This window comes from Grammomys surdaster, unplaced genomic scaffold (assembly GCF_004785775.1).
Source record: "Grammomys surdaster isolate TR1022 unplaced genomic scaffold, NIH_TR_1.0 146, whole genome shotgun sequence".
Classification (NCBI taxonomy): domain Eukaryota; kingdom Metazoa; phylum Chordata; class Mammalia; order Rodentia; family Muridae; genus Grammomys; species Grammomys surdaster.
The window spans coordinates 11,003,510-11,027,698 of record NW_021604604.1 but is presented as its reverse complement, the minus strand read 5'-3'; the positions used below and the strand labels follow the sequence as shown (position 1 = coordinate 11,027,698).

Genomic DNA, 24,189 nt, shown 5'->3' with positions numbered 1-24,189 from the left:
AGACAAATCACAAAGTCAGGCAGGCCAGGCTGATAGTACAGATGTGGCAAAGGTGACCTCAGGTGTGGAAGGTGCATGTGAGCAGAGTCCACATCAAGCCAAGGACCCAGCTGGACAGTTATTCTTTTTATGTCTGGCAGACCACACCCTGAGAAGAGTCACGAGGAAACAGACACGGGGAGACCCAGATGCGTGGGCTAGGAGTGATGCTAAGAGTTCAGAGCAAAAAGGCCATCTGCACAGTGATGGACAGGCACAAGGAAGGTCTCCAAACTCCTAGTTGTCAACAACCCTTTTTATTACCTGCTGCTCTGACCAGACAGACACTGCTGGGATCCTAACTGGTTGTCTCACTTGGGTTTTCCCACTGCTCCTCTACCTTCTGCAAACAGAGTCCTCCTCTATGCAAACAGGACTGTTGTTCTCTGACCTCCATGTGCCTATTTTCAAGAGCAACCCATGCATTTATGTATACCTGCACATACTTGAACTTGTGCACAAATTCGCACACATATATAGACACAAGGAAAAGTAACATTGGAGTTGTCCTAGGAACACCAAGACATGGTGTTGGGGAAATGCTCAGGTGTTATTCTTAAACACATGCAAACATACCCACATGGTTTTTAATCATAGCATCCACATACACTCACATACCTGCATATCATCTTCACAGTACTTGTGCCTGTACAGATGTGCAAGGGCGTCTGAGGGAGGTATAAACTCTAAAGTTACAGAAGACACAAAGTAGCATAAAAAAATGTTTATGTGCCCCTAACAACCAATGCTCTCCTTAAAACAAGACAGATGGAAGAAAATAACACATCTCCTTAGCCATAGACATTCTGGCTTCAAGGCCTTAATAGAGGGGAAGTTTGTTTGTTTTTGTGGTTGTTTTATTTTTGCGTGTCTGTGTGTGTGGGGGGGTGCGGATGAAAAGGGTTTGGTTTTGTTTTCTCAAAGGAAAACACAAGTATCTAGCCTGCCTTTTGTTTAGATAACTACTTAGAATTGAAGAGAGTTAGCCCAGGTCGAGCTCAAGAAAGATTTAAGTAGCCCAGAAAGGTAAGGTTGAATAAAAGGAGATAGGGCTGATTCTCTGGATCTAAAAAGATAGCATTTGTAAAAGCTGCAGACTTGAGAAAGTAAAGAGCTGGTGATACAAAGCAAAGGATTAAATGCCTTGGAGACCTAACACTCAAGAACACTGGCAATCTGCATGGAGAACTCCCATGGGTGTGGCTATGACTTGGTCCAAGCAAGAAGAGCAAAGACTCTCTGGGGGAGATTTACAGCACAACACACCTTTTTACAGGGATAGAGCTATTTAAAACAAGGAGCCAATGGAGACTGAGAAGTCCTCAAGGCGTGCTCAGAGCAAGGCAAGCAGGGAAATGGATGGACTCCCATTCCCATTTGGAACAAACAGACATTTGTTCACGGAAGAAGGCAGAATAGGTCAGTTCCTGTTTTGTTTCTGTCTTCTCATTAAGAAAGGACAAGGAACAACTAGATGTAAAAGAATACAATAAGCTAGCCATGCCACGGTTCCCGAGGTTGAGTCCCAGATGATTAAACATTTAAAAAGCCAGGTGTGGTGGCTCATGCCTACAACCTCAGCATTTGGGAGGCTAAGGCAAAATTTCTGGGAACTCCAGGACAGTATGTGTTACAATGTGAAACTCTGTTATAAACAAAGTAACAATGTAGAGAGATGAAAACAAAACTTAGGAATCAGATTGTTTCTTAAGCCTCTCTCTAAGCACAAAAGCAGCGAGACAAATTATGATTTGATTAAATTAAAAGTAATTCTAAAAACCAGTTTCATTCCACAAAAAGATAAGTTAAATGTGGGTGGGGCTGGAGAGAAGGCTCATCTGTTTTAAGAGCACTTGTTGCTCTTGCAAAGTTCCAGAGTTCAAGACCACAAGTGACTTCCAACCATCTGTAAAGTCCAGTGCCAGGGGGTCTGAGGCCCTCTTCTGATCTCTGTGGGAACCATGCAAACATACATATATGGTAGGTATCCATATGGCACACATACATACATTTAGGCAAAACACTCATACAGGTAAAAAAAAAATAAGATAAATCTAAAAAAGAAAACAGAAATAAAAGCAACCAAATAGGTAAGAATGAGAGTTTAATATTTTCAAGATAAAATCCGTTAGTTAGCAGATACTTCCAGCTTAATTAAAAGGCCACTAACACGCTCTGTGACATAAAACGAGAACAGTAAGGGCTGAAAGGTTTGTCTCCTCAGATTCCTTCATTCCTTTTCTAGAAGTGTATTGTGATAAGAGACGTGGAGCTGAAGCATCACAAGCAACAATGCTTACCATGATGGGAGTTCACTTCATGCTTATGGTACATTTAGCACGGGCCAGGTAGGTCATTTGTTCCGTAACTGACAAACGTCCCTATGCTTAAGACAAGGAAATGCCGAATTAACAGGCAATTACAGAACACTCACCATGACAATGGAAGTGGGTAGAAGATGCTTTAGGGTGAGGTGAAGGGACAGTGTTAGCTTCTTCTCTTCCTCCGGGAATGGTGTTGGGGTTGTGGTTATGGTTAGGGTAACATTCTGGTTGGCATTGTTGTAGGGGTAAGGGTAGGGGTACAGGTAGGGGTAGGGGGAGTAAGTAGTAGGTAGCCACAGAATCAGACGGAATTCTGGCAGAGACAGATGATGTTGGGAAGCCTAGAATGGAAGAGAATATGGAACACTATGGAAACATCTGTCATGCAGCGAGCTGGAGGATGAGTGTGGCCAAGGGAAGACCAGCGAGGGCTATGGCCAGGAGTGGATGACGTTAGGATGGCTAAAGGACTCAAAAAACTGCAAGGGCCACAGAACACTGCTTCCAAATCAAGCTTGTCTTCCGTGGTACAGAAACAAGGGGAGTCTGAGAAGGGGCGGGATCCAACCTGCAAACACTTGAGGCCCAGCCTCTGATCACAAAGATGCACTTGGGAAAAGGTAAAGTGATAGATACAAAAGCACAGGCTGCCCATCTTCATCCATGTGTTTCTCCTCAGCAATTTGTAAAGAAACACAGGAGGCAGGCTCAGCAAATGTGAAGATACCAAAGAGGACTGGCGTTAGAGTGTAGAAGTTGGGATTCATGGTTTTTGTTTTTTGGTTTTTGTTTGGTTGTGCTTTTGTTTTTATTTTGTTTTTGTTTGGTTTGGGGGTTTTGTTTATTTGCTTTTTTATGGTTTGGGGCTAAAAGCAGTACATCTGGAATAAGGAGATTAGAAGGCACTTTGCACTCCAGTAGAGTCAAAGCATTTCTTGACTTCGTGTCTAATTCTAGCTATGATAATTTTTTTCAAGAAAAAGAATAAAAAAACTTGAGGTACTCTAAAAAAGAGTAACAGATCCTGAGACTAAACCTTCCCAGGACCGTCAGGAAAAAAATGTATACAAAGGCTCAGTATCACAGGCTATAGGTAGGATGACCATGTAATCTACCATCTTCCTAGGATGCATGCACAGGGAGGCCCTGTCCATTGCAGGCAGAAAACAGACATGAAGAAGAGCTGTCCGGGGCACAGAAGGAGAGACATTCCTAACTTGACATGCAGAAAGAGAAAGGAGGAAAATTGTTTCTTTGGTAGGCAAAACATACAATCAGCGGGTAGAAGTCCCAGAAGATACATTCAAATTCATTAATGGACAACTCGATAAACAGACATCGTTGCTCAAAATGGATGGGTTATCCTGTAGTCACAAGCGATCACCAGGAGAGACGGACAGCAGGGAGGTTGTAGAACGGCTCGCTAAGCTCAGGGGAGGTGACATACAAGTGCTCTGATTCGCCCTCCCTCCTCTCTGATAAGCTGTGATAGACAAGAGGTGAGCATGTGTGCACAGGTATAAGGAAGGATTTCAAGACAATGTATTATTTTAATAGGTGATATATTAATCCATAGTTTCCCATAATAATAGTATGTCCAGTTGGGTGAGACATAACATTTATTTTCTGTGCAAGAAGGCTTTCAGAAACTGGAGCAGTTTTCGGTGTTACCAGACTAACAGGCATGAACACGGACATTTTCCTTTTTCCTATGTGATGTGGGGACTCAGCAGAGTGTTCGCCTAACATATATGACCGACGCACTGCGTACGCTGGCCATGGTGGTATGTGCTTGCAACCCTGGCCCCTGAAAAGTGGACACAGGCTGATCAGAAGTGGCAGGCCATCACAGTGAGTTCAAGGCTAGCCTAGGCTACCTAAGACCCTATCTCACAAAATAAAAAAAATAAAAATAATGCTGTGACTGGGAGTACAGCTAGGTATACCTGTTTAGCATGCAAAGGACCCCGAGTTAAGAGTTTCCAGGACCACAGGTAAATGAATGAATGAATGAATGAATGAATGAATGAATGAACAAGCAAATAAATAAAAAATTTTAAAAGCTGTTTCATTGTTTTATTTATGCGTTGAGGAAGTATTGCTGATGTTCGGGTGGAGTAGTCCTGTGTTCAATAGCCAAAGATCCTAATGACATCTTTTTGGTCATTGACTGTACTCCAATATTTAAGTCAATCGTTCAATTTTTGTTTACACTTAAACTTATATTTGGCTATATCGTTATTTTGGTTTTATCATACTGCACTATTTACAACTATGGGTCTCATAAAACAACAGGTTTTTCATGGTTGTATTGTAAATATTTTATTGACATTTAGATGACAGTATGTGTGTGCCTGTAATAAAATATAACTGCCATTATAGATAGGCACTCGGTACATGTCTTTGCAAAACAGTTATAAATATATTTAAATCGTATATATCTTTTTATGTTCATTCAAGGGCAATTGGCAGAAGAGGATTTATAGGATGGAACCTACATTCATTGAGATAGGTTTGAATTTCCCTTTTCTAAGGAAATGGATCCTTAGCCTCAGGTTTGAGAGCACGTATGTTCTTTGCAGCCCCTATGCCCACATGATTTCATGTTAATATCTGCATATAAAATACCTCTCACAAGCCCCTCCCTGTCTTTGAATAATTGGTCTCCAGCTTGTGTGCTGATTCGGTGCGTTGTGGAGCCTTTAGGGAAGTGGCTCACTGATGAGTGGGCCAAGGTCAGGGTGGCTATAGCCTTGTCCACTTCCTGCTGAGTTCTCTATTTCCTGGTCCATTGCCCTTGGCTGCCATGATTGACTGTACTTCCTGATATTCCCTTCAGCTGTCTATGCCAGGCATCCCATGACACCAGTGAGAACCGTATCTAACGTTGCACATCAAGCAGAATTACGATTGGCTGCCACTCATGCCTGGTGGTACAGCCTCCCACATGGGTATGATGGTTTGGAGATGCTTTTCTTCCTGAAATGGTCTTCTTTGTATATTATATCTGCCATTGCCTGACTCAAGGTCGGTGTAAAACAAGATTCTAGAACGTCTGTAAGCTTTGTAAATCCCACACTTGGGACCTTAGTGGCTCTTAACGCATAGAAGAAAAAAAATTATCAAGGACTTTCCATGAGCCACCAGGCCACCTGTACTGGCAGAACCCACTCTAGAGGCTTCTGACACCTCAGCCAGTCCTATCTCAGGAGGCTCCACTCAGGGGCTTTGAAAGCTTGTGGCTGAAGCATGCTACCCTCATGGGCAACCTCAGCAATACTTAACTTTGGATTGAGTTTCCAGTGTTCTAGAACCCCAAAGCACCCCTCCTATAGGGTGGTCCCAGGGCTCCAACTCCAGAAGTTAGATAAGCCAGCCCCCATGACATCAATAAAACGTTCAAGGAGAATTTGAGAAGGCATGGTGCTTAGATCAAAAGACATTTTGACAGCTACTCTGACATCTGTACAGGGCGGTCCATCTGGACCAGAGCCTGCTGCTTGGGTGTTTACATAACTGAGTTCTTTGGAATGGATTCCTCTAGAATGCCATTGGCAGGGGCTTCTTGCTTTCACTGAGCTGTGCTGGCAGATTTCCCCTTCCATTCATCTTCAGGGAGGTTTCCACGCTGGCCGCCTGCCCTGTGGAGCACCCTACAGCAGACCTGCTTCTGGGCTCCTGACTGTGTCTCAGCAGCTCTAGAGAGATGAAAGATCCAGAGATTTTCCATTGACGCTCAGAGTCATTTATCAGTGGGAATAACAAATCAGGAAGAGAGAGAGAGAGACAGAGAGAGAGAGGGAGAGGGAGAGGGAGAGGGAGAGGGAGAGGGAGAGGGAGAGAGAGAGAAGAGAGAAGAGAGAGGAGAGAGAAGAGGGGGGGGGAAGGGCTTGTTAGCTCTCACTCCAAGCTCTACAGGCTCCAGGTGAGACTGCTGTTCCTGGAGATAATGCAGAGCCTTCTACACCAAATGGGAATGCTCAGACTGTGCAGGGTGCATAGCATTAGGGCGCAGTTACGGAAATAAAGACGTTTCATTGTATCTGTTATTCAAATCAAAAATTCTAATTGGACACTGAACAGTTTCTCAAAGCTTCCCGCAGGAGGTAATTATGATGTTGATGACTTGTAGAAAAAGAGTTTTCCCACTGTTTGGGCTCTTTCTGCGCAAGGAGAGACAAAAGATGGGTTTTCGCCCATCAGAGCTGTCTATGACAAGGTTTCTGATCTTTTGCCGCGTTTTGATTTAAGAGTTTCCCATGCATGCCACTCAGAGTGTTTGGATATCCAAACACTGTGTTCTTGAAAAAGACCTGGAAAAGAGGCCAGAATTTGTCAGTGATATCAGGAGGGCCAGAATTCTCAGCCAGGACAAACATGGGTGGCAGGATAGTGACTTCAGCTTCACTGAAGCTTCCTAGTGCAGAGCTTAAAACGCAAAAGATTCTCAACTAAGGATACTGGTTTAGGGAACAGCCGGAAGTGGGAAGGAGACAAGAGAAGGTAACATATAAAAAGAGAAAATTTAAAAATTAGATTAGATATATGAAGCTGATTCTCCCACTCTGTGTGTGTGTGTGTTATACATGCATATGCCATGAAGCATTCATGGATGTCAGAGGGAATCTTGTGTGACTTAGGTTTTTCCTTCCACGCATGGATTCCAGGATCAAACCCAGCTTGCCAGGCTCGGAAGCAAGCATGTTTATCCATTGAGCAATCTCCCTGGCCCTGAGGCTGCAGTTCTTGATGGTGGCGATGGTTTCATGGGCACAGGTACGTGCCAAACTTTCCATAGAGAGCTCAAATCCAGCCTATACCTCACTGTGTGAACTTGTCTCTGAAAAAAAAGAAGATGATGTGCCCAAACTTCCAACAGTATAGCTTAAATTTGTGCATTAAATTTGCACAATAAAAGTCAATGATGTGTCAACAAATCCAGAAGACTTGGGAGTTAAGAGACAGGCCTTTTGCATGTCAAAAAGAGACCACCAGACAGGTGAAGCTTAATTTATGCAATAGCATATCTCAACAGAGTGTCATGTCCTTTGGAAAATTAACTTGCTTTTCAAATAATATACTTTCCCTCAAACACGGTCATATTTAGGAGAATTGAGTTGTTGAGTTAACTAGTATGCACTCCCTTTCTCTCTTCTTCTTTAGACAAGATTTTGTTACGTAGCCCAAAGCAGCTTGTAACTCTTAAATGTAGCCCAGTCTGGCCTTGAAACTCACGGTCTCCCTGCCTCCACTTTTCTCTGCACCACTACATGTTACCATTGTCTAAATGTGGATAAATCCCAGCATAGCATGTCTAGCCAGACTATCCCTTGACCCAGGCATCAACAATATCACACATAATACCAGTCCAGTCCTTCAGCACATCCATTTTGTTAAATAGCATAAGTTTTGCAGATCCCAAATGGAACCCGGGGCCTAGGGCCTCCCTGTACCAAGTCTTTCCTTGCAGATATGGGCAACTCCATCATCCACATCTGTTTTGTGCTCCCGAATCTTGGACTCCCTAGATTTATCTTCGTATCCCACAGATAGCCTGCTGGAAACTCCTGTGTCTCCCAGTGATGATGCCACCCAGAGCCTGGATCTTCTACACATTGAACTTTGTCTCACTCACTGGGGTTTATGTAATAGCTGCCCGGCTACACGCTTGGTTTACTTCTGCTCCTGCAGTCTTACTCTAGAAATACCCAAACCATCCCCGTGTAGCCTCTTGGTGGGACAAGGGTTCCCTAGCTCTGCCTTGCTCAGCGCAGTGCAGGTCCTTTCCAGGCCCATGTGACCTCCACAGTCCATCTGTTCTCCTTTGCCACACTCAGTCTCTCGCTGGTCCCTGAGGTTGCACTTCTGCCTCCATTTATCCCGGGGCTTCGCCAGGCTAGGGAAGAGCTCTATCACTTGCCAGCCCTGACTCTGTGTTAACTGCCATGTAAGGATTTGAAGACGACTCAGTAAACGACTTGGCATCCAGACCCGAGTTTGGGTCCCCAGCACGCGTGTAACCGTCCTCAGAGGTAGTGATGTGTTTATTAGCCCTTCAGCCTAGCCAGACTGATGAACTCTAGCTTCAGTAAGAGATCCTATCTTAAAAAAAATAAGGTGGAAAATGACAGAGGAAGGCACTTGATGTTGACCTCAGGCCTCCTCGGAAACATGCACATACATGCAATGCACAGCCCCTTCCCAACACACGCAATGTGTGCTTATCCATGTAGCCACATACGAACACTACTCAAAAGATAAAATAAAGTGATGCTCTCTTCACATTTCCTTCCAACTGCTTTATTCATCTCCATGACAGTTTCCACCCTCAGTGTCCTAATAATTTGTTCATTTATTATGTTTATGGATTGCCTCTTCTTCAGGTACAAGCTCCTCCAGGACAAATGTGTTCTTACTGATACCCTACTGAAATGCGTTGAGTCTGTGTTGGGTATCCATATGCATGCAGTTATATGAGCGTGTGCATCTGTACACACACACACACACACAAACACACACACAAAGCTGTGACTTAGAAGATCAGGAGGAGGTACTACTGGAAGCTCCAGCTAAAGAATGAACAATATCTTTCAGCCACAGGATTAAGTCTAAGGTCAGAGGAAAGGCTCCGTGTGTGTGTGTGTGTGTGTGTGTGTGTGTGTGTAAGACAATGGAAGAAAGGAAGTTTAAGAAATAATAAGCTGCTAGTGTATGTGAAGGGCCTTTTGTTTTATGCTGAGGAGCTTGGTCTACAGGGAATGCAGATGGGGAACAGGGAGACAAGGAGCAGAGGAGAAGGGGTGTGTGCGAGTGTGTGTGAATGGGCTGGGACAGGAAAGTGGTGAATGGATGGATTGTGGCGGTTTTATAATGACTCAGGAGAGGGGAGATCCTGAGACAAGATTGTGGGAGCAGACACCTTGGTTGAAGAGACTGACAAATGGCAGATCTGGTTTTGGAAACAATAAGTGTAACTGGCTCAATGCAGTGAGAGCCGAGGCCAGACTATGCATTGGAGAGGAAGTGGGGAGGCAGACTGGTGAGTCAGCCCTCACAGGACAATGATTTTAAAACCTCAGGAGGAAGAGGAAGAGGAGAAATTAGAAAACCACAGGTGGTGCTCCCAGTAACAAATAGAAAGGCAGCAGAGATCTTTTGAACTCTTGGACACCATCAGAGGGTGTGGGTAAAGAACATGGAGAAATTGAAAAGCTGCAAGACCCAGAAGCAGCCATGAGGAAGCAGGTGTGACAGACAGATGATCCCCATGTAACAGGATCACATGGGAAGGCACATGGCCTGGCTGTTGGCATCTTGACCTTCCAGCTCCTGCAGACCACAGAACCCTGGGCACTTCATCTCACATTTTCTACAAACATGCAACTCATATGCAGCCATTTTTCCTCTCCTATGGTCAATATAAAATCCAAAACCATCACTGAGTAAAGCCAACAGCTCAAAGAATCTTCCCACTGAGCTTTTGCTCCTCCTCTTGGAGTGTGGTCATCTCTATTGGCAAGATGAAAAGACTCTGGCTACAAGAGAAACAAAGGACTGTGTTTTGGGTATTATTCCCTGAATAGCTGGCTATCTTTCCAAGTTGGAAGTTGTAGAACTCAGCATTAAAATAGTCGGAATCTCTATTGACTAAGCTACAGCCTTGAGAAAGGGAAGGGACACACACCAAACTGTTGTGGACTACAAAAACCATATTTTCCACAATAAAGAAAGGAAGGAACCGCACACAAATACCAGCTTATAATTTCCCTGTGAAATAACAGACATGTTCCACCCTGTCTAGGCAAAACGATAGCCATAGCTTGTCCCTCAAATATAGCCTAGTCTTGGAAGCAAGCAGATAGAATACTTCTATAAATACTTCTCGTTTATGCATATGTTTAACACTGTAAGTCTATGCATCTCGTTAATCCATCACCAAAAAGCCTGGCATTGCTCGTTCTGATTCATTTTACTTGACATGGCTAAGACCACCTAGTTAAATATTAGATAAATTGGCATATGATTTTCTTATTTTGCAGGCTCTTTGGTGTGATTGGGTGATTGGGGCAATTTGAGGGTGGGGCTCCAAAAAAGCATCCTGCATTTTCAGGCTGTCATACAGTTTCTGCCTTTAACATAATACATTATTTATTGACGGTTCACTTATCAACTGTTCAAGTTACTTATTTGTTTATTTATTTGTTTGCTTATTATGAATGTGGGTACACTTGTGCCATGTAAGGGTCAGAAGACAACTTGGGGGTGTCAATTCTCTTCTTCTACCACATTTGGGCCCTGAGAATTAAACTTGGGTCTTCCGATGTGACGGGCTGTCACCTACTGATTCATCAGAGGCCCATAACAAGAGTTTTACCTTTCGATGCTAAGACACAGCTAACACTACTAGAAGAAACAATCTTCATCAGTTTCAATGTTATGCTACATTTTCCCCCAAGATAAAAGGCCTGTGAGCTTTCTGATCATTTTTGAGAACTGAAGAATTTTATAAAGGTAAGGGGCTGCAACCCACCAGCACAAAGCCCAAATCATCTTTACTCCCCCCCGCCCCGTCCTCCTCCATTTTAATGCCTCTTATGTACTGAGACCCAGACACAGCCTCAGGCTTTCTCATTATCTCCCAGTTATTCACCCTCATGCCCCCATTACATCACTGGGCACCCCCATCCCCGTTAACTACCTTTCTTTATAAACCTTTCCCTGTTCCCAGTAACGATAGCTAGGGTCATGTGTTTTCCTGCATGAGCTCTTTCTGAAAGGCTGGGGTGACTTTTACAAATAGGTCACCTAATGTTTGCCCCCATTGTCTTCCTTTCTATGACATTTCAGCATTATAAGGGGAAATGTATGACTTATTTTATGCCTACATTTCTTCTTAGACTCTAACGTGTTCTAAATCCCTGTGAAGTTAGTATTGTTGAGCCCTCCAATGTCAGGAGGGCAGATGAGAGACAAGATTTCCTATTTTAAAAATTAACATTCTATGTATCTATCTATCTATCTATCTATCTATCTATCATCTATCTATCCATCAATCCATCCATCCATCTATCTATCCATCTATCTATCTATCTATCTATCTATCTATCTATCTATCTATCTATCTATACATGTGGGGAGGGGCACACACTCTGCCATGGCATGTATGTGAAGGTCAGCAGTCTCCTGGAAGTTGGTGCTCTCTTCCAGTTTGGGTCCCAGAGATGGAACTCATGCTATCACGATTGGTGGCAAGCACCTTGACCCATCTCACAGGCCCCTCCATATCTTTTGCTAAACATCTTGCATGGCTCTTGCATCTCAGGTGCTTCGAGGCTGTTCTCTCATGTGAGCCTCTGAATGTGACTTTGCTTACTGAAGCTATGAGAAATTTAGGAGCTCACTACAGGTCTCACAGTCAGAAGGAGGAAGGACTGGCTAGCTAACAAACCCAGAGAAGATGTTTGTCACACTGTGATGTGTCATGCAAATACCTGCCACAAGGCAGGGATGTTTGCCTTGGTGCAGTAGACGAGGCTCCTCAATGTGAACATCTCCTCACTGACATAAATGATTCAACACTTCTTTCATTGCTAAAGTGCTCTCTCGCCAAAATGTTCAATGGTTCTCCAAATCACGTGCGGATATACCGTGCAGGCTGCCCTGAGCTCTGGGCACACCCTGTGGCCCTCCCAGTCAGAGCTGTGACTCTCAACATCATCTGTCACCTTCTGCGCATGTCTCCACACTCTTGCCAAGTCTCGAAGGCTACATCTGTGCCACTGGTCACTCTATAGTTCTTCTGTTACCAAACACTCAACGGACCCAATAAAAGGGGATTGAGAAGGCAGAACACTGCTGCACATTGTGCTCGGCTCGGAGTCTGCTCCATGTCCTCACCACCTCCCCCTTCTCTGCTTTCTCTCTCTGAGCAACACAGAAATAAATATTGGATATTTACTGGGGGTAGTCAGAGGCAGCCAGGAAGTGGGCAAGCCAGCCCAATGTTACCCAGCTTTTGTAGGTGTGTCACTCAGATCCAGATGGCTCTGCACTATTTGGGTCCCTAGTTTGGATTCGTCACTTTCCAGGCGTGTGGGGAGAGCGTTAATTGTGCATTTTATGATTATGAATGGCACAGCCTGGAGAGGTTCCCGTTCTGATTTCCATTTGCCACCATACAGCATCAGTCTTACTCCCCATTACACACCATTTTTTTTTCATGCATTCCTCACTCAGTAGGGACAAAGAAAGGCAAGGACATTAAAAGAACAGGCAAATTCTGGTAGAAATGGTGGAGGGACAGGCATGAGGTTACAAGGGAAATAATACTGCTCAAAGAAAGTGTAATGGCTCTTGCCTGTAAGCCTAGCACTTTGGAAGCTGAGGCAGGCGGGTTATGAGTTTGAGGTCACTGCAGGCTACATAGAAAGTCCAAGGCCAATCTAGGCTACAGAATGAGTCCCTGTTCCAAAAACAAAAACATATTGTTTGAAGGCTTAGTATATTGCATCACAATAATGACTCCTGGTCATGACATCAGGTCTCTAATGAAGTCCCTATAGATCAATGTTGGAGCATGGTTCCACGCTCTGCTTATTCAACAAGGACTTACAAAGTTCCCATCAACAACAGTGGGTCACAGGTTCTCAATGTTAAATGGACAAAAAGTATGCAGGAAGGGCTAGCTCTGTTTGGTAATGGGCCTGAGTTCAAGTCCCAGAGCCTGTGTTTTCCAAAGCCTGGCAAGACTGCATGCCCTTGTATTCCCAGGGCCAAAAAGACAGAGACACGGAAGGACTCCTGAGGTTCACTGACTAGCCTAGCTGAGCCTACCTAAAGATTCAAGAACACTAAAACACAGTGTTTCCAAAAGAAAGTGAATGGCCCCAGAGGAATGCCAAGAGGATGTCATCTGGTCCACACATGCACATGTATGTGTGCCCACACCTACCCTCCCTGCCTGAGTATGCAAGAGCCATGCACTGGCAGATACACACTAGAATAGGCACAGACAGGAGCATGCAGATGTGTTTAGAGTTAAAGCCAGAGCTATGGTGTACTTGCCAATGCCTTTGACCATGGACAACAAATTCTTTGCTTCTATTATATCATGAACATCTGGAACACCACTTTCAATAAAAATCCAGAAAATACCACCTAGGAGAGAAATGATACTTCCCTCCAGCTAGATCCTATGCTTGATGGTTCCTCATCTGCGGAGAGCTTACACGTTCAGTAATCTGAGACCATAAGCTTATCTTTTTTCTTATTGGACTACTTGGTGATGATAAGGCCACTGACTGACCCAGGTAACTCATACTCCTCTGTGATCCGTCACCAACTGTAGCTTGTATCCTTAAGCAGAAATTTCTATCTTCAAGGTAAAGATTTCTTTGGAGAGTGGGGTATCCAGTTTCTACCAATACCCTTAAGAATCAAAAAGACATACAGCCACTGGTGTCCAGAATAAGCATCGGAACTTGATAACTACGGAACACCAGTTCTGCTCATCTTCTGTACAAGAGGACCTATATTGGTAGTTTTAGAACTATGCTTCTGGTAGTGGACCTGGCTCCCTTCAAGATCAGGATTGTCAAAGATCGAGGGATGGAAAAAGGGGTGGCCTAGGAGAGAATTAAGGAATTCAATTACTGGGAAAAGTGTTGCGACAAGCTGTGTTCACACTGATTCTGAAAACTTCATCTCCAAACAAGCAGTGGAGCCTCCTGGCCTTCCTGTGGAATAGTGAAGCTGTAGCCCACAACTCCCAGAGACACTATATCAGTTCTTAAGTGGTATTCTTAAGGTGAGCTATTCTGGGGAAAACAAAACCAGGAGTGGACAACATTCTCAATGTGCTTTATTCTAACTGGGGCTAAAATGAATGCTGAGTAACACTCAAATCTCTTCCTTCTCTGGCAAGCTGGATTTGAGTAGCCCCTTTCTTCAGGTTCCTCTATGATGTTGCCCAGGGTAGAGAAGTTTCTAGAGCGTTCTACAGTTGGTTCCTCCTCTTGCTGTTCTTGCTGCAGGCCTCTCTTTACAGAGATGTCCTAGAATCTTCTTTTGTTCCCTTTTGTTGTATCTCTAGAGAGCAGTACACAGCACAGGACCAGACATGGGCAAGGTAGAGACAGATGGATCCTGGAGGAGAACCTTAGGGATGTCACAGGCAATGTAGGCCTGCATGATCTTCGAGCCTGGCAAGGTAGGGAAGCCAGTCCCTCTTTTTTCCTTTAGAACAAGCAGAATAGTTTCTAGAATGTAGGCTGAATAGGCCCTTCTATAAGGTCCCAGAAATGATCTCCAATTGAGACGCTGGGATAGTTCCCAAGGAGACACAAAGCAAAAGTTTCTAGCACAAGTTTTACTAGCATATCTGATGATGGTAAGAAGAAAGGAAGAAACAGAGAGAAAGGACAGAAGAATGAGAGAAGAAAAGATTATCCAGGGCTAGTGGTGAAAGCCTACAATCCTTGCTACTCTGGTAGCTGAGGCAGGAGGACTACAAGTTCAAGGTCTGCCTGCCTGCCTTAAACAGTGGGTTTAAAGCAGCTCTGGCAAGTTGGTAAGGCCTTGCTTCTAAATTAAAAAAGTTAAAGGGGCTAGGTTTCTGTAGCTACATTCCTCAGAATCCCCAGGACTGTATGATGTTGCCTAGCATGCAAGATGTCTGGGTTTAATGCCTAATACTAGAGGGAGGAAAGGAAGGAGGGAGGGAGAGAGGGAGGGAGGGAGGAAGGGAGGGAGGGAGGGAAGGAGAGTGGGGGAGGGGGACAAAGAGACAAACAGAGAGAGACAGAGAGACTTAAAAAACTGGTGATGAACCCAGACTCAGACTTTCTGATGCTGTGTATAACATGTTTTGAGATAACTTCCTAAGGTGGTTAACTGTTAACATGCATATTTCTCGGTTCAACCTACAAAAGTAGAATTTTTTTCCAGAAGTTGTATGTTCTTTCATTTATTAATAAAAAAAGATAAATTTACTGATGAAAAAAATATTGAAGGACAAAGCTGTTATAGTGTAATCTTTAAAGTGTAAATTCCTGTTCTCAGGTACTCAATGAGTATTAGTTTAGAGGCAATAAAGGTAAGTGTAGAGTTGTAAATGATAAGAATGTGATTTTCGGAATACCTGGGAAAAGAGGTCATTAGCATAAACAATGTGAACACAAGTTCAGTAATTAGAAAGCAAAATTGGTCACAGTCTTGGAGGAGGTTTAACCTCCAGCCCACAATTACTTAAAGACAAAAGCCACCCAACCCAGGTTCTCAATAGACTTCTTGAAAGTTCTCCTTCCTATCATAGAACAATGGCAATGGCTTCTTCCTCAAACCAAGGTTGACTGAGACTTTTCCTCGATAACATTTGCCTACCCATGATTCTACAAAGTGTTCCCCAAAGCTCCAGGACCCAGACAATGCCTCATCTCTTATCTTGGCCTTGGGCTCTAACTTTGCTGGGACAATTAAATCACTACTGTACACATCTGGTATACAAATCTCATGGATTAAGAAACCAGAAACTTGCTGAACCTCAAGGGGACTCAGTTTCCCCAACGGCAAAATCATACTAATGGCACTAGTCACCTGCTGGGCTACCAGGGGATTTGTCAACTGAAGTCTAAAATTACAGAGGCCCAGGGCCATAAAAAGAAGTCTTATTAAGCAAATTAGTTCAGGACTAAAACTAAAAAAGACTAGAGCAGCTGCGGTGACAGCTCATAGTTGGTTAAAACAAAAGAGAGCGGAGACTTTTCCTGACCCTCAAGTCCACTAAAACGATTCCCCTATAATCCAAGAAGAGTTTAACTCAAAAAGAAATAAATATATATAATGTTATCTCTACTCACGTCAGACCTCACTTCTTCACAACTTCTCTAGAGGCGACTTTACCCTCACCCACTACACCATACAGCGTCACTTCAGACCATGTTCAAATATTACCTCCAATTAAAGTAAATGGAAGCTATCTGACGTCCAAGCATGAAATGTGGTCTAATCTAACTGCCACAGGATTGCCATTCCTGTTGTGCTTTGGAAAACTGCGCTGGCAATAGAATGGATCACTCAGCCTACAGAAGACAATGTACAAGTTAGCCTGCCTCCTGATACTCGAGGTTGTGAGAGACAAGTAACACTTTAAGAGAATTAAAACCGGATTTTCTGCTGGTCTGAGGCTCTGACTTTTAGGGGCTAAAAGCTATGAATGAGTTTGATGCAATTTAAAGACCAGAAACAACAAAACAACGAAATGTCGTCCACCGAATATAGCTCCAGACCCCCAGCACTCTGTTGCATGTTTTGATGCAGGCATGCATATCCTGGTTCATGAAGTCTAAGGGATGCAGTTTTGCAGCCAGCTCTAAAGGTACTTTCTCCTAGCCTGTGGTGGCTGCCTTGCATGAACTCTGCAGTTCGTCCTGGGTTTTTTGACTGGTGCTTTCCCACACATCAATCAAAGGGTTTGGAAAAGGATGAGGCTAACCCTTGCTGAGATGGGGGTAGAGGCAGCGGAACCATCCTGCAGTTAAACGCAGCCATCAATCCAAAATTGAGCAAGGACCATCCTATATTTAGAAATGTGCCTGTCTAGATTTTCTGAGCATCCCTCTCATCGGATTTGGGGAGGATTCCAACTGAAATGAGCCAGGAGCAGCAACGGCAGCCTCTGTTGGGATGTTCCATTCATAGGGGAGGCAGCGCCTGGTCCATTCATGGTGGGGTCAGGGAGTCCTTTCCAGGCATTAGATCTGAGCTCTCAGCAAGCCACGCTTCCCAGAGAGCTGGCACGGCTGCATCATTCAAAATGAGGATGTCTATTAAGGAGCCACGGTTAGAGCTATTATTAGAACAGCCATCCCTTGGAAATTTAGCAAAATTTGTCTGAATTGACTGAGCAGTTACTCTGCTAACAAGCAAGGGACCGGAGAAAGGCAGTAAGTTACTGGTTACACACAGGCAACCCCCACACCTTTCAAAGAGCAGCGCTGGGAGCCTTTCCTAAATCCAATGTGCACCAACATCTGGACAGCTGCCTGCAGTACAAACGCATCTCATTTAGCCATTTTTTTAAAAAGAGGGTACTAACGGGGGTTCCCTCCTCTTCTCCCCTCCCCAGCTCCCATTTTCTCTGCATCAAACTCTGCAGCCATCTGGAAAGGAAAAGCCGGTTCCTCTCATCAGGCTCCCGCAGCTGAAGCTACCCGGCCTCCGGCCACCTTGTGAGGAGCCTTCTCCTGCACCCAAAGGACCGGACACTTCCACATGGGGGTTGGGGGTAAAAATCCAACCAGTTAAGCTTATAGAAACCTTTTCTTTTTCCATGGGAAATTCAGAGTGTGGGTTGTGATGCCAAAGGAACGTGTGTGTGTGTGTGTGTGTGTGTGTGTGTGTGTGTAGGGGGAAGGGCTGGTAGAAGGTAGCATCGTATTTGCCCCACGTGGGGCTTGCATTTTAAAAATGTAAGACACGACATAAAAGCCCCTCAAGCCCCCAGAAAAGAAGTGGCAGGTTCCTGCTGCCCAGCCCAGCCCCAGAAAATGGGTTCAGAAGTACAGCATCATCAATCGCCCCCCTGCCATCGCGACCGGGAAACAAAGACACGTTACCTTTTATTTTTGTGCTCTTCTAAAGGAGCCGAGGAACTTCGGATTGAAAGAGGCTAGTCCACGGAAACCAGCTTCCCATTCGTCCCGGGCGCAGGCCCTTGGCCTACCAGGCGGCCTGAGGAGCCCGGCGCCGCCTCCGCCTCCTCCGCGGCGCCCGCAGCCGCCCCGCCGGTGCTGGCGCGCCCGTCCCCGTCCCCGCCCCCGCCGCCACCCCAGTCCCCGCCGCGCCCGCCACGGGGCTCCGTCAGCCCATCGCCCGCTCGCGCCGCTGCTCACGCCGAGCCTGGCCCAGCGCCAGGGCGCACGGCCACCAGCCCGCCCCTTTCCCGCGCGGAGACCCGCCGCCCGCGGCGCCCGCTCCTCCGCATGGTGCCCCGCACCGGAGCCTGGCGGGGTGGCCGCTCGATCGCTTGCGAAGCAGGGACTGAGCGCGCGCCCGCTGGCGGGGCCTCCTTTCGCCACTGGATCCCAGGACAACAATGAGATCTTCTGCCTCCCTAGCGCCCGATCTGGCCAAGGACACCCCAAGTCACCCCCTGAGCCGCCTCCGGGCTTCTTTCCCAGTGCTCTTAGCCGCACCCGCAAGCTACGCAAAGTTAGCTCCGAGACCAGAGAGGTTGCGCGCCTCTGAAGCGCTTAGGGAGATGCTGAGGAGGGTGATTGTGATCTGGAGGACTCCCCTTTTCGTTACAAGACACCCAAACCCACCCAGACCCACACTGAGCCCCTCTCCTACCCTGTGAGCCAGAGAACGCAGATCCGATGACTGGAGGCGCAGCTCTCCCGCCTCGATCTAGTCCAATTGTCTTGAATGTTAATCTCCCCTTAACTCCTGGGGAATGGAGGTTGCTATAAGATAACCCAGTCATAGGGCTATTGTCAAGGATTCGCTATGTCCCTAGGAAAGGGAGACTTCCATTTCAAGAGACTTGGGGGAGGCAAAGGAACCAGCCGGGCTCCCTTTCAAAAACAACAACAACAACAACAAAAAACCCTCAAAAAACAAAACAAACAAACAAACAAACAAAAAACTGGGCAAGAAAAGGAACTTACAAGAACAATAACTCAATTCACATTGTGTGTCTAAATGTTTACTGCCTGATGATGCCTCAAATTGCTTTAGACACATCCCACACACACACACTCACACGAGTTGTCAGAACAGGGTTGATAAAATAAAAGTAGCGAGCACAAGCACCTACTTAGCAAGATAGTACTTGTCTCAATCTTTGTTCAGAACCTAGCCAACACTTTGGTTCTCAAAATGTATCCATCTACCCTCCAGGCCAGAGCTGAGGTCTCATCTTACCCTAGCAGAAGGGGGTCACTTCACTGCCTGCGCGGTTATCACCAGGCTCCCCCAGGCAGTGGAGACTCACGAACTTTTATCAAGAAAATAAACTCTTGCATCTACATGGAGGGTGTCACCTAGGCATTGTTGGCTGGGCAAAAGCTCCAGCACTGAGCATAGGCCCAGGTTACATGCAGTCGTCTCTCCTTTCTTCCAGACTCTCCTCCAAGGACTTCTGGTGAGAATCTCTGACAGTTCAGAGGTCTCGCATCCAACAGGAGAGATACTTTTTACAGGTACTGTCGGCCCGGCCCCTGCGGTGGCTGATGGGTGAGTGTTTGAGGATCCACACTAAGTTTCATTTCAGGTTGAGATGATCAAGAGAGGGAGTCTTGATCTGAGGATCTAAATCTAAGGAATGTGAAACTGGATTTGATTCAGATATTTTCTCTGGATTTACAGAAACGATGATGGTTCTAATCTAATACAAAGCCCCACTCTTTCACAGTGAGTCTGAGGCCCCTTTCCTCTTTCCCGGGACTGTCAGAAGTAGTTTTATTTCTTGGTATACACACCATACACACATACACACACACACACACACACACACACACACACACACACACACACACTTTATTTCTTTTAGTTCAAGGGACTGAACTCACACATGCTAGGGGAAATACTGAGTTGCAAGCAAGCAGGCTGTTTCCAGTTCCAACCTGTTTTGACTGCAAAGCTGAGCTGATGTTCAGGTCTATAACATTTCTTTTCTACTCCCTCTTCAGGTCCTTAGCTGAGACTCCTGCTGCTATGACACCTTGGCTGCTAAGATTCCAATTCCATGGAATGTCCCATCAGTAAATCCTCTTCCAGGTTTGCTCCTGTACAGGGGGTGGCCTTACAGTCACCCCTTCCCTGAAGCAGGGACAGGGTATCCGTTCTCTTTTCTTCTTCTCTTATATTCACGGATCGACCACCCAGCCTGAAGTCAAAACTTCACTCAGAAGTTCCTAGAGAGTGAACTGGGGAGATGGCTCAGCTGGTAAGGCGCTGATCATGTAAGCACATGGCCCTGAGTTTGGGAACCTTCACAACCATCTTCCAGGTCCCCATACACAACAGGCGCGCATTCACCCCCTTGTTACCCAGCAGCTAAGAAGCTACTGGGGTTATATTACTGCTTTGCTTAGAGGCTGTGGTGGCTTCTCATTGACCCCCCCTCATCCTGTGGGTCCTTAGTTTCACTGTCTCCTTTCTGCCCAAGGACCACTCTGATCTTCCCTTCATTTATCTGCCACCATCCAGGCCTGTGTAGCTAGATGCTTGTTACTATCCAGGTTTGGGTTCCACACATGGAGCATAGCCTCTTTGGGAACTCTTCACCACCTTACATCTTGTTTGTTTCCCTCTTAGCACTTGTAGGATCCCAGAGTATGCCCCAATTGAAACATATTTCTTTGTTGTATTTTGAAATGGCAATTGGGGAAAAGGGGGATAACCTGAAACACTGCTCATCTGTGAATGAGATTTGTACAAGCGCACATTAGTTAGGTAGATAGTTTATGCCAAAGGACTTTGACTTGACTAGGAGATCACAGTAAAAAACAAACACCTCAGCGATCTCTCCTGATAAAACACAAGTCATCCTGCCATGGACACCGAAAAACTTAGCTGCATAACAGAATAGTCTTTCCCACTCCCCATAACGCATGCTACCATCTTCTTGAATCTCAACTTTATATCCGGCAATATATAAACTTTACCTATCTAGCTCTTTCCTTGGGGCTCAATTTATGTGGTTCTTGTGTTCAGACACTACATAAAATTTGCTTTTTAAGCTGGCCATGGTGGTCCACCTCTGTAATCTCAGTATTGGGGAGGCTGAGGAAAGAGTTCAAAGCCAGCCTCGCTACACAGTAAGTTAACCTTGTGTGGTGGTTTGAATAGGTTTGGCCGCCATAGACTCATGTGTTTGAATGCTTGGCCCATGAGGAGTGACACTTTTAGGAGGTATGGTCTTATTGGAGGAAGTGTGACACTATGGGGGTGGGCTTTAAGGTCTCCTATGCTCAGGCTCCGCCTGGTGCAGATGATAGTTTCCTCCTGGCTGCCTTCAAATCAAGATGTAGAGGTGTCAGCACCATGTCTGCCTGTATGCTGTCCTGCTTCCTGCCGTGATGAACATGTACTGAAACTTTATAGTGTAAGCCAGCATCAATTAAATGTTGTCCTTTATAAGACTTATCTTGGTCATGTTACACCTTCACAGCAATGAAACCCTAACTAAGACACCTCGTCTCAAACAAACAAGCAGCCCTGACAATAAGATCTCTATCTGGCCTTACAAGGACAGATATTAGTATCTCCCAAACCATGCAACGCATAAAATATCAGGGTGGAGCTCAGTGATGAAGTGTGCTTGTAGCCCTAGCCTAGACTCTAGCTGGATTTATAACAGAAGAAAATAGCCAGGTGGCTCCCTTCATGTGGCTCACTGCCCTCCATCCCAGCTCTTGGGAGGCTGCAGCAACTGCAGGGCTAGCCTAGCCAATGAAGTGATATCCCCTACCCCTTAACTAACTAACTATCTAACTAACTAACTAACTAACTAAACAAACAAACAAACAAACAAATGAAGAGCAGGGGATGAAGATTGGGTTTTTCATTTTCATATGTGGTGGTTTAAATAAGAATGCCCCCCTCCCACATTGGTTCAAATATTTGAATGCTTAGTAATCAGGGAGTGGTGTTATTTGAGAAGGATTAGGAGGTGTGGCCTTGTTGGAGGAAGTGTCATTGGGGAGTTGGGCTTTGAGGTTTCAAGAAGCCCACATCAGCTTTTCAGCTTCTGCTTCTCTCTCTCTCTCTCTCTCTCTCTCTCTCTCTCTCTCTCTCTCTCTTCCCCCCGCCACTGCAAATTAGCCCTTAGCTACTACTCCAATGTCATGCATGCCACCATGTCCCCTGCCATGATGATATTGAACTAGAACTCCTAAAACTGTAATCAAGTCCCCAGTGAAATGTTTTTTCCCTAGAGCTATCTTGGCCACGGCTCTTCACAGCAGTAGAACTCTAAGACACCAGACAAGCCTGATGGCCTGAGTTCAAATCCCTGGAATCCATGTAAAAAGACATACGTGGCAACAACATGTGTCTGCCATTCAGACCAGGACTCCTACAGCAAGATGGAAAGCAGAGATCAGAGAGTTGCTATTCTGACCACAGACCAGCAGTGGAGTACTCTACACAGCAGCAAGGAACAGTAAGAGAGACACTACCTCAAAACAAAGGTGAAAGGGGAGAATCAACCCTCCAAAATCATTCCCATCTGACTCCCACATGATGTCATTGAACACATCCCTGCCTCTTCCCACTCAAGTTAGTAACATTGCTGTTAGATGCCGAGGAAGGTAGGTTCTACCCTAGAACATTGCAAAGATTTGTTAATCACCGCAAGATTCCTGTAAGTGGGAGACCAGTTCATTCCTATTCTGAGATGTCTTCAAAACATTAAGGATCAGGCTTGATATCTTTGTTCACCACATTTGAACCCAGAGTTGCCTTTTAGAGACTTGGAGCTCTTATTGGTCCACGCTGCAGTACCCTCTGGGTGTACTTGAATTTGCTATTAGACACAGTGGGTGTGGCCACAGATTTCTCCACTTTACATTGCAAAGTGTGGGTGGAAGCTAACTATGATAGGAAGCAGGATGGTTTTGGGACATTCTCTATAGATCTGCCCCATGGTTGTGCTGTCCTGTGCTTCTCAGACAGCATCATTTGGAGGATAACCTTCAGTTCTACATTCTCTATTCCTAACATACTTTCATATATCAACCATGTTGCAAGGATGAAGAGAAAGCTCTCAGGAGCAGGTTAAAGTGCTGGGGAGGTTCCAAATGAACCCTATTATATTTTCATACCCAGTCCTTGTTTCTCCTTATTTCAAAAGCAATGGAAAGGCAATTATGAGTCATTTGTATAAAACATTAAGAATTCCATCTTGGGCTGGGGAGTGGTGGCGCACGCCTTTAATCCCAGCACTTGGGAGGCAGAGGCAGGCAGATTTCTGAGTTCAAGGCCAGCCTGGTCTACAGAATGAGTTCCAGGACAGCCAGGGCTATACAGAGAAACCCTGTCTCAAAAAGAAAAAAAATAATAAAGAATTCTATTTTGGTGCTGGAGAGTTATCCCAGCGGTTAAGAGTGCTGGCTACTCTTCTGGAGGACACAGGTTCAATTCTTAACAACCATATGGCAGCTCACAGCTGTCTGTAACTCCAGCTCCAGGGGATCCGACACCATTGCATTGTGCAAGGAAAACCAATGCACATTAAGTAAAAGAAATAAATGAGTCATTTAAAAAAGAATTCTATCTCCTCTCATAGCCTGGGATAAGTACTTAGAACCCTGGTCCCTCGTGTACATACGATATAATCATCCAACAGCTGTGTTTTATTTCACTAGTTTATAAAATGATGATGTAATTTTATAATAGTGAAGTTTATATGTATGTGTGTATGGTGTATGTGTGCGTGTGTGTGTGTGTGTGAGTGTGTGTGACAGACAGAGAGAGAGAGAAAGAGAGAGGGAGGGAGGAGGAAGAGAGGAAGGGAGGGAGGGAGGAAGGGAGGGAGAGAGAGAGAGAGAGAGAGAGAGAGAGAGAGAGAGAGAGAGAGAGCTAATACTAGCCAGAGAGCATGATGTCCATGTAGAGCATAGAGCTTGACTGTTGGGTGCCTTCCTCTATTACATCTGCCCCCCCATTTTTTTGAAACAAGGTCTCTCATTGAACTTGGGGCTAAGCAATTGCCTAAACTAGGTAGCCTGAGGTGTCTGTCTTCAATCTTCCCCTGTGCTAAGACTACACATGTACATCACCCTGCCCAGCTTTTTATTCGGGTGCTGGAGATCTGAACTCA

General features: G+C 45.2%; 2 protein-coding genes across 3 annotated transcripts in view; one reads left to right on the top strand and one right to left on the bottom strand.

Annotated features, from left to right (window-relative positions):
* The window catches only part of Frmd4a (FERM domain containing 4A), a 201,397-nt gene extending 182,803 nt beyond the window's left edge, over positions 1-18,594 (bottom strand). Inside the window, exon 1 of one of the 2 annotated variants that reach the window (XM_028764786.1) lies at positions 17,978-18,594. The gene's annotated coding sequence lies outside the window, so the exon portion shown is untranslated. The remainder of the gene's footprint in view (positions 1-17,977) is intronic. The other variant, XM_028764785.1, reaches the window with a different exon arrangement.
* On the top strand, positions 14,551-18,608 carry LOC114618970 (basic proline-rich protein-like). The gene is made up of 3 exons (XM_028764792.1): positions 14,551-14,571; positions 17,488-17,646; positions 18,003-18,608. Exons 1-3 carry the CDS (start codon positions 14,551-14,553, stop codon positions 18,606-18,608), a joined length of 786 nt encoding a protein of 261 aa, XP_028620625.1.
* Positions 18,609-24,189: the final 5,581 nt, after the last annotated feature.

Coding starts and splice junctions, on each gene's coding strand:
- LOC114618970 (XM_028764792.1), top strand. CDS start 14,551: ATGATCTTCGAGCCTGGCAAG. Junction 14,572..17,487: donor TGATCTTCGAGCCTGGCAAG/GTAGGGAAGCCA, acceptor TCCCCTCCCCAG/CTCCCATTTTCTCTGCATCA. Junction 17,647..18,002: donor CTTCCACATGGGGGTTGGGG/GTAAAAATCCAA, acceptor GCTCTTCTAAAG/GAGCCGAGGAACTTCGGATT.